At 50.2% G+C, this 9540-nt stretch overlaps 1 protein-coding gene across 1 annotated transcript in view; it reads right to left on the bottom strand.

The window, feature by feature from the left end:
* Nucleotides 1–1762: 1762 nt before the first annotated feature.
* Nucleotides 1763–9540, bottom strand: part of HCN2 (hyperpolarization activated cyclic nucleotide gated potassium and sodium channel 2) — a 51238-nt gene continuing 43460 nt past the window's right edge. Inside the window, exons 5-8 of the mRNA XM_084826052.1 lie at nucleotides 8803–8949; nucleotides 7434–7674; nucleotides 6030–6194; nucleotides 1763–2793 (exon numbers count right to left, since the gene is read on the bottom strand). Of these exons, the coding sequence (XP_084682178.1) occupies nucleotides 1763–2793; nucleotides 6030–6194; nucleotides 7434–7674; nucleotides 8803–8949 (1584 nt within the window). The remainder of the gene's footprint in view (nucleotides 2794–6029; nucleotides 6195–7433; nucleotides 7675–8802; nucleotides 8950–9540) is intronic.

Below are 9540 nucleotides of genomic sequence, written 5' to 3'. Positions count from 1 at the left end.
CGTGGATCCAATATAGCAAGTAACTCCAGGATGCTCTCTAACCCCAGATCCTCAAGTTGCAGAAGGGGTTATCTGTGCTGCTTGAAGATGCAAACACAGGGTATTCTGCACATGCCTAGGAATACACTCCCCTCCAGTCACTGATCAAATGTTTGGGGACAGCCTAACATGGCAGCAGACATCAAGGGGCCCAAATGCTACCTCCTGTTGTGGCCACCTGGGCCATTCTGGGAAGCCCATGAGTGGGGAACGAAGGCAAGAGCTCTCCCCTGTCCCCACTCCTGGCAACTACTACTTGGTGGTACACTACACCTGCACATGGAGGTTCCACTCAGCCGGCACACCCACTGGGCCACTGATAGACCCAACCTCCACAGATTTGTCTGTGACCCTCCTTAAAGCAATCACCACATTGTGCAACACACTGAGAGGTAGAATTCCTGCTCCCCCCCATGCATCTCTCCCGCATCTCTGCCCTCAGCCAGGAGACTAGGGCCCCTGAAAGGCTGGTCCCCCTGTCTCCTGGGAATAGCATCATAGCAAGGGGGAAGACCAGCCTGGGGCCATCCATCAGACAGAGAAGGAGTAGCTGCAGGGGGCTCACTTCCCTCCCTCTCCCTGCCAGAAAAAAAAAAAAACCCTATAAGAAATGTGTAACTAAGAACTTAGGGCCTGAGTTCGCGTCTTCTTTTTCCTCCCCCCTCCTGATCCCGTTTCCTTTCATGTCATGTCTTATCCTTCCACTTTTTAAAAAACAAAAATAAAGGCAGTCTGGCAAGGCCATCACCAGGAAATTCCATAGGTTAATATTGGGTTTTGTGGAAGAAGGCACTAGAAGGGAAGGGAAGGAAGGAAGGGAAGGTGGAGGGGAAATGGGGTGATGTCTAGGGAGGCAAAAATACAAATTGATCTCCATGTATTGGGTACCACCAGTAAAGCAATAGATCCTCCCTCCACTACTCTAAATGCTGCATCCCAGTTTTAATATTTCCCCCCTCCCTACTCCATGTCCTCCAGTAGGCATGTAAAAATGGGAACCCAATTTCCAAAGAGAAAAGGGGGGAATTGTTTTTAAAGTGGGGGGATGCTCTCTTCCTAACTACTTCCCCCAACTCCCAAATCCCCTTTCATTTGGGCTCAGCACGGGGCTGGGCGTATAAGGCGCTGCACCCTCAATTGATCATATATATATATATATAATTCTTTTCTTTAGATATGTATATATATGCATATATTTTACACCTATTGGATTAAGTTGCATGATAGTCTAGATATGGCTTTCTGTGGCACGGTCACTGCAAGGTGAGGCAGGATGGAGATGACAGCAGGAGACGGGGGCCAAACTTTGGTCAGGAACTATGTGGGACAGGTGGTTCTCCCCCCACCTACCCCAGCCCCGTCTCCTGGCTGGGGGAGCGCCCCCGACCCACGTACACCCCACCCATCCTCCACCTCCCAGCTCCGTAAGAGGCAGATATCCATGGACTGCATCCCCCTCCTCCCTTCCAGCGAAGCAGGATTCAAAGTCTCCCCGGGGATCGCACCTGATTAAGCGGCAGACCACAGCAGACAACCTCGAAGGGTCCGGAATGCCCCCTTCCCGCCGCCGTTTGTGCAGAGCAACTAATGGTCAATATGAGAGAAAAGGAGCCATGATGGATTCTGCGGGAACCCTGCACCGCTGACTCGTGCTGCCGCACCGCTAAGGCTGCCAGGGTGCCCTCCCCTTCCTTGCAATGCCCCCTGCCGCTTCGGTCAAAGGTCACAAGTTGGAAGGAAGCCGGGATTTGCCTGGGTCCGTGTCGGGAGTGCTAACTATGGAATCCTTGCAGGCGTCACCCGAGTCCTGCTGGATACCTGCTGCGGTGGCTGTCCCTGGGTACGTAGTGGCTGCAGACATCTGGTGGGGCAGGCCAGCCCGGGGAGGCGGGGGGGCGGCGGCCCGGGGCGCGGCTTGCGGGGTGCCGGCAGCGCTCTGTGTCGAGGTGGTGGGTGACGGCCCCTGCCCTGCTGCAATCGAAGTGCTGGACTCACGGGCCGAGGACGGGGGGCTCTGGCGCATGGTCTGAGACATGCCGTGCGGCAGGGAGGGCTGGGAGGCCGAGAGCGGCCTGGTCTCCTGGCTCAGGCTGCTGGTGTGCAGGGCCTGTGTGCTTTTGTGGGCCGCCAGCCGCTGCGGTGAGCCGGGCAGCTTCTGCTGAGTCAGGGAGAGCTGGGAACCCGACTGGCCTTTGGCGCCCCCGTACGGGAACGTCCGGCTGGCGTGAGGGCTTTGGGAGGGCGGGCTGGACACTACGGAGGGGAAGGGGCTGGTGGACGGAGCTGCAGGGGGCTGCGTGGGAGGGGGCTGTTGCTGCTGCTGCAAGGTGACGTTCGGCTGTGGCATGCTCTGCAGCGGAGGGCCACCCTGCTGCTGCTGCAGGTTCATCTGCTGCTGCTGTTGGTGATGCTGCTGAAGCAATGCCGGCGAGATGGAGAATGGCCCGGGGATGCCCCCCTGGTACTGCAGCCGGCGGACCATCCGGGGCGAGCCCAGGCCCACCGAGCCGACCAGCGGGCTGGCCATCTGCGGGCAGAAGCTCATCGCCACCGCCTGCTGGAGGGTGGCGATGGCCGACGTGACCTGGGGCTGGGCGGGGGCGTACATGGCCGCATGCTGCTGGAACTCCGCCTGCTGCACCATCTCCCGGTCGTACTTGACAATCTCCTGGATGATCTCGTTCTCCTGGTTGTTGAAGACGCCCGAGTTGAGGTCGTGCTGGACCTTGTGCAGCAGGATGGAGTTCTTCTTGCCTGCGGGGGGCGGGGGGAGAGAGAGATCATGTGGGATGGGGACAGAAGGGGGTCACAGTTAGTCGCGGCCCAACCCCAATTACACAAACCCACTCTCTTCAACGGTTGTCCCCAGGAAAAGAGCAACAGCTGCTAACATTTGATCAGTTGATCAAAAATGCAGATTTTTGAAGAGGGGTTCCTTCCTGCATGAGGAGGTGGGATGCCTCTTCTAATATGGCATCTGACCCCTGTCATGCTTCCAATTAATTGGGCAGAAGACCTTTAAAAAAAAATACAAATTATTTTTAAAACAAGTATTTACTGCAAAAGTGGCTTGTGATTAGTGCCACTGCAGAAGAGGTATTCCCTCCCATGGAGGCAGGAAGAGGGAGTGCCTCTTCTAAGATGATGCTTGCTGTGACACATGCATGCATCATCATCTTCATGTAGCAGCAGAAGGTGCTGCCGTCATCTTAGAAGAGGTGTCTCTGTCCGTGTGTGAGAGCAGGGGCAATGCCTCTTCTACAGAGATGCTTGCTGCGACATATCACCCCACAGCACAAGAAGGCACTATTGCTGCATAAGATGAGGCACTGCCTCATGTAATAGATGGAGGAATGCCTCTTCTGAAGTGAAGACATTAGAAGAGGCATTCCTTCCTGTAAGAGAAGGAAGAATCCCTTTTCTAAGGTGATGTTTACTGTCATGCATGCATGTGTCATCATGCAGCACCAGAAGGCATTCGCCCCATCTTAGAAGAGGCATTCCATTTTATGTGTGAATGAAGTGGGAATGCCTCATCTGGGAAATTCTTCATGTGTACTTGTATTAAACATAATCAACATTTTTAGATGGTGCATGTATATGCTGCAGGAGGTGCCATCACATAAGAGACATTCCCTCCCATGTAAGACTGAAGGGGAAATACCTCTTTTATGATGATGCCTGCTCTGACATATGGATGCATCATCATGCAGCACCAGGGCACTGGCACCAACTTAGAAGAGGTATTCCCTCCTGTGGAAGAGAGGAGCTGCAGGAGGAAGAATGCCTCTTCTAAGATGGCCCCTACTAACTGCTATTTCTGTAAGTACTTGAATTAAAAGAGTGCCCCTGATTCATTGGGCAACAGATATGCCATCTTAGAAGAGGCATGTCTTGTCCTCCCCTGAACCAGACAGAATGCCTCTTCTGCAACAGTACCTACTATCTGCAGACTTTAAATCAGGAGTACATTCTTAATCAAAGAATTTACACAAACGGTGGACGGTAGGCACCATCTGATTAGAGGTGGTCTGCTTCTTGCAGTGGGATGGAATGTCTCTCCTTTGATGGAGCTCCAAAAAGGGAGCACCCCCTTTCCTTCGGAAGAGTTTGTCATTGTTCATTTTTACATGCATCTGACGCATACAGATTTAAATTTATGAATCGATTAAGAAGAATGCAACTGTTTCACTTCAAGATTGCCTGAACCAGGTGAAACCGTTAAAAACACATGCGCGTGCACACACAAACACACGTAGGAATACATTTCAGCAGTCGATCAAAAGCTACCACCAGCCAGGATTTTCAGTGGATGTAGACATCTCTGCATTTGGGCTTTAAAAGAAGAGGCCTTCCCACTGATACAGAGTGAAAAGCAGTTCCCTTTATGTGCCAGCAAGGTCTGTGGTGAGAGTTGGACCACACACCCCCCCCTGAAGATTACTCATATCCACCTGCTAGGTGTGAATGCACACACACATCATGGTCTGATCATCTAATTCCTGTGAATGCCATACAAAAAACCCTACAGGGGCAGACAACTGACATCTCAGGGGAGCAGGCTCAGCGTCTTCCCATCTCCCCCAGCCTTGGGACACTGCCCTTTTATGGTTCACCCTTCCTGGGCAGAGCACTCTATCACCTCACCACAACCATTCACCTTCCCAGTGCAAACAGCAACAGTGGCTTTGGGAAAGTTCTTCCTCCATGTGCCCTCGTGTCTGCTCATTCCCATTTGCATGAGTCCACGGCTCATGTACTGAGAATCTACTGTAGAGAGCTAGAAATAGGGAGGGCTCTATTGTGGGGGGCAGGGCAGGAGTGAGTCAGCGCATGGGGGGATCAGTGGGAGCCTTTGCTCAGTACAAAATGAGAGCCAGTGTGGTGTAGTGGTTAGAGTGTTGGACTGGGACTCTGGAGATCCAGGTTCGAGGCCCCACTCAGCTATGAAGCTCACTGGGTGACTTTCGGCCAATCACTGGCTCTCGGCCTAACCTACCTCACAGGGTTGTTGTGAGGATAAAATAGAGAGGAGGAGTTGGGGGGGGGAGGGTTACAGCATTTGGGGAGAGGAATTTAACTCTTCCCTCCCCAACTGCAATCCCCCTTGAAAATTGCCCTCTGTGTGGCAATTAAGCTGAGAAAAGAAAAACTCCCATTGGTACCAATGGATACTTGGGGCCCTGGGGAATAGTTTTGGGAGCCTTGGGGAGTAGATTTGGGAGCCTTGGAGAACAGATCCAGGGGCTATATACATGCAAGTTCACTGGGTGACTTTAGGCCAGTCACTGGCTCTTGGCCTAACCTACTTCACAGGGTTGTTGTGAGGATAAAATAGAGAGGAGGAGGATAAAGTAAGCCGGCTTGGGCTCCTTACAAGAGGAAAAAAAGAAGGATATAAATGTAATTAATAAATACATAAAAACAAACAAATAAATAAAACATGGCCCTGGGGCATCATAGAACTCATGCAGGTCGCAGAACACATGCACACTCATGTGCACACATATACAATTTGTGTTTATATATAATTTATTCTCTTTAAAACTTTTAAAGGTTTCATATTGTACTTTTTTCATGTTGTATGTAGGGTTTTAACTTTTGTGAACAGCCCAGGCAGTACAGAAATGCAATAAATAAATAATAAAACAAGTTCACACACACACACACACACACACACACCTTTAGTATGCATATATATAACCTACCATTCCTGTCTTCCATCATCCTAACATTTGAGAGTAAAAAAACCCTCTTTTTGTCCTGAGATGTGAAATTTAAGAAGCAGAATCAATTATGCAAGTTGGTCAGAAGTGCCCCATTTATTCCAACTGCAGAATCCTCTGTCTGTCTGTCTGTCTATCTGTAGCATAGAATCGGGATCTTTTGCCACGAGGCATCAGCAGCAGCCTGGGAGTCATCCTCCTGCCATTTCTGGGGTGGTTGATGCCCTCTGTTCCCCCCAACGCAAGCACAATTCGAACCCATACCTATGCGGTCGAGGCGATCGATGGCAACAGTTTCGAAAGCCCGCCTCATCATGGGGTACTCCTCCAGGACTTCATTGAAGTTGTCCACTGAGAGAGAGTACAGACGGCAGTAGGTGTCGGCGCGGACACTCGCCGTCCGCCGGCCTCTTGTTAGTAGGCAAATCTCTGGAGGAGAAGATGGGAAAGGGGTTCAAATCCAAAAACAATTGCAGATTTCAAAGATATTCCCATAACCCCCCCCCCCACCGATTCCTTACTGAATCAGATCCAAGGTCCATTAATACAGCACCCTATTTGCAACAGTGGCCAACCCAATACCTCCTGAGGCAAGCTGTTTGTCCTCAGCATCTGGTACTCACAGGTATGCCATCTCTGTGCATAAAGCCTCCCTTGGTTTGGCTGAGACACCATCTGCCTCTAGGCTTCCCCTCTCCCTCAACTATCATCTTTGACCTGCCACTCCACTTAGCTCCAGCAGAGGGAGAGACAGGACAGCAGGGCCCACTCCATCGCCTTGGCTGAGACACCATCTGCCTCTAGACTCCCCTCTCCCTTGACTGTTTCCATTCAAGCTATCCCTTATAAGTACTTTCTAACTTAAAAGCTAAGCATACTTGTTTTCCTCTCTCCCGTTGCCCCGCCCCACATCCTTTTTCTCTTTTTTTTGGAGTGGTACCTTATCTCGTCTTACGGAATAGTTCTGAGAGCATTTTTGGTTGAAGAATGGGGTAAAAAAAAATTCACGCTTCCAATTAATAATAAATAATAATTTCGCTGGAGTGCTGCCGAATTTTAGTTGGGGTGGGGAGGGAGAGGGGAAACAATGGTGCACCAATGGTGGAAGTCTCTTGCAAAGTTCTCATGCCTCTGCCCAGAATTAGTTTTAAAAGTTGTCCACCCAGTCAAATATTGAACCTCTTTCAGCCCAAAAGCTGAATCACATTTCACAGCTCTCAGGGGCTGCATTCCAGGGCTGAGCAGGGCCAAAGGCAAAAGGGGGCAGGACCAGAAAAAGGGGGCAGGACCAGAAAAAAGGGGCAGGGCTTTGTGGGGAACCCCGAAGGGCCAGACTGAAACCCCAGGAGGGCGGGGTTGGGTTGGAACAAAAATGGGGCAACACCAAAGGCTGCAGCTGCTGGTCCTATGCCGCAATTTCCCTGTGCTGCTATTGCCGAGGCTGGCTGGGAATGATGGGGGTCGCAGTCCAACCCATCCAGTCGGGGATGATGGGAGTTGCAGCCCAACTTGGCTGGGAATGATGGCAGTTGTAGTCCAAGCCATCTGGTTGGGGAAGGATGTTTTACAAGATTTCATTTCTATTTTCTAGCTCACGCCTGTGGGCTATTCAATGGCATGGGCGGCCTCAATCAGGGCAGCAAATGAAGAACGCTGGGGTAGACCCACCTCCGAAATACGAGCCGTCCGAGAGCTTCATCTCCTTGTTGCCCTTGGTCAAGACGCTGACCACCCCGTGCTGGATGAAGTACATCTTCTTGCCGATGGTGCCTTCGCGGATGATGTAGTCGCCGGGCTGGAAGACCTCGAACTTCAGCTTGGTGAGCATGGCGGTGACGAAGTTGGGGTCGGCGTTGGCGAAGAGGGGCATGGAGGCCACCAGCTTCCGGCAGTTGAAATTGACGATCTCCTAGCGAGCAACAAACAGGGGAAGAAGAAAGGGGATGAGCGCAGTGAAGCAGAGAGCAAAACAGAACCCCGGGAGAAAAACCTGCCTGGAACCCCGGAAAGCTGTCCGATGCTCCTATTCAAATCCGCCCTTTATGCCGAACCAGGAGGACTAGAACCTCACTTTGCCTTAGGGAGAAGACCGTCACTCAGTGGGGGAGCCCCTCCTTTGCACGCAAAAGGTCCCAAGTTCAATCCCCAGCAGCAATTCCAGGCAGGGCTGGGAAGGAGTCCTGACTGAAAACCTGGGGTGCGCCACTGCTGCTAGTCAGTGTCAACAGTGCCGGGCCGGATGGACCCAGGGTCTGAGTCTGCATATGGCAGGAACCTTCCTAGGTTCCTAGAAAAAGTTGAAATGTTCCCTTTCTTTTAATATTTTAGAATTCAAATATATTTCCATTAAAAATAAACATAAGTTACTTTTAAATGCTTAATACTGTCATTTAATTTGTTTGTTTGTTTGTTTGTTTGAATGCATAATTGTAGGGTTTTATATTGGATGTTTTTGTTTTTGATGCTGTGTTGTACAGTGCCCTGGGATCCTGTGAAGGGCAGTGTATACATTTTGTAAGGGAAGGAAGGAAGGAAGGCAGGCAGACAGACAGACAGAGTGGTGTAGTAGTTAGAGTGTTGGACTGGTCCTGGGAAGATCTGGGTTCTAGTCCCCACTCGAGCATGACACTGACTGGGTGACTTTGGGCTGGTCCTTGACTCTCAGCCTCACCTACCCCACAAGGTTGTTGTGAGGATAATATAGAGAGGATGAGTACCACGTGAGCCACCTTAGGTTCCCTGCAAGAGGAAAATACAGCAGGATATAAATGTAATAATAAGTAAAAAAAAAAAAAATCAAACTCTTCAGACTGTTTCATATTTAGTTGCCGCCTTAAAAAACAGATTATACATTACCTTGAGCAATCTGGTAATTGCTCTTGTTCCTTAATGGGTTTTTCATCCCTAAAGTTCAACCAAAATCTACCCTCCCATAACTCAAGCCCATTAGAATGAATCCTTTGCCCCCTGGGGCAATAGAGAAGAGCCCCTCGCCCTCTTCTCCTTGGTGCATATGTGGTCCAGGGACAATGCTTACCTCTCGCAATGGCTCATTGAGTTCTCCCAGGATGCTGTCCTCATCGAACATTTTGCCCTGGTAGCGATGTTCGTAATAGTCGTGAATCTTCTGCCGGAAGTCTGCCGGCAGCTTGTGGAAGGACATGTACTGCTCCACTTGCTTGTACTGCAGCAAAGGGTGGGGGGTGGAGGCAGAAAGAAAGGCAGTGAATGGCCAGAATATTTTTTTCCTTACAATATTCATATGCCAACTTCCTACAGTAAATCGTACTCTAAGCAGCTCATAACAAACACGAACTTATCAGAAGGCAACGTAATATCGCAAGTTTATCTTACGTAATAACGTTAAAACCGAATGACCGTGAAGCAGCGAGAGACTTCACCAAGTGGCGCTAAAAACACATTTTTGATCACGAGGAAGAAAAGGCAAGGATCCAGAAGCCTGGGCTATAAGGTTTTGTCAATATGAATTAAAAAAAAAAAAGACGAGAGGGGAAAAGGGACCATTCTACCAACCCTGCTGAAAGACCATGCTTTTTTTCCTCTTCCCTCCCCATGCCTTTTTCCTTTTGTGTCATGTTCTTTATCGATGGTGAGCTTTGTGGGCTGGGACCATCTTGTTTTAATTGGTTCTACATAAGACACACTGGGAACCTTTTTTGGCTGAGGAGCGGGATAAAAATGTTTTAAATAAATCAATAAGGAAACCCGCAAATGTTCGGGGTGGGGCCATGGAGGGAACCCTAGAGCCTGGATC

Source organism: Heloderma suspectum, chromosome Z, assembly GCF_057233095.1.
Source record: "Heloderma suspectum isolate Gila_16-S chromosome Z, 16-S_ref, whole genome shotgun sequence".
NCBI classification, from domain to species: Eukaryota; Metazoa; Chordata; class Lepidosauria; order Squamata; family Helodermatidae; genus Heloderma; species Heloderma suspectum.
Note: the sequence above shows the minus strand (reverse complement) of the source record. Positions and strands in the feature narration are given on the sequence as shown.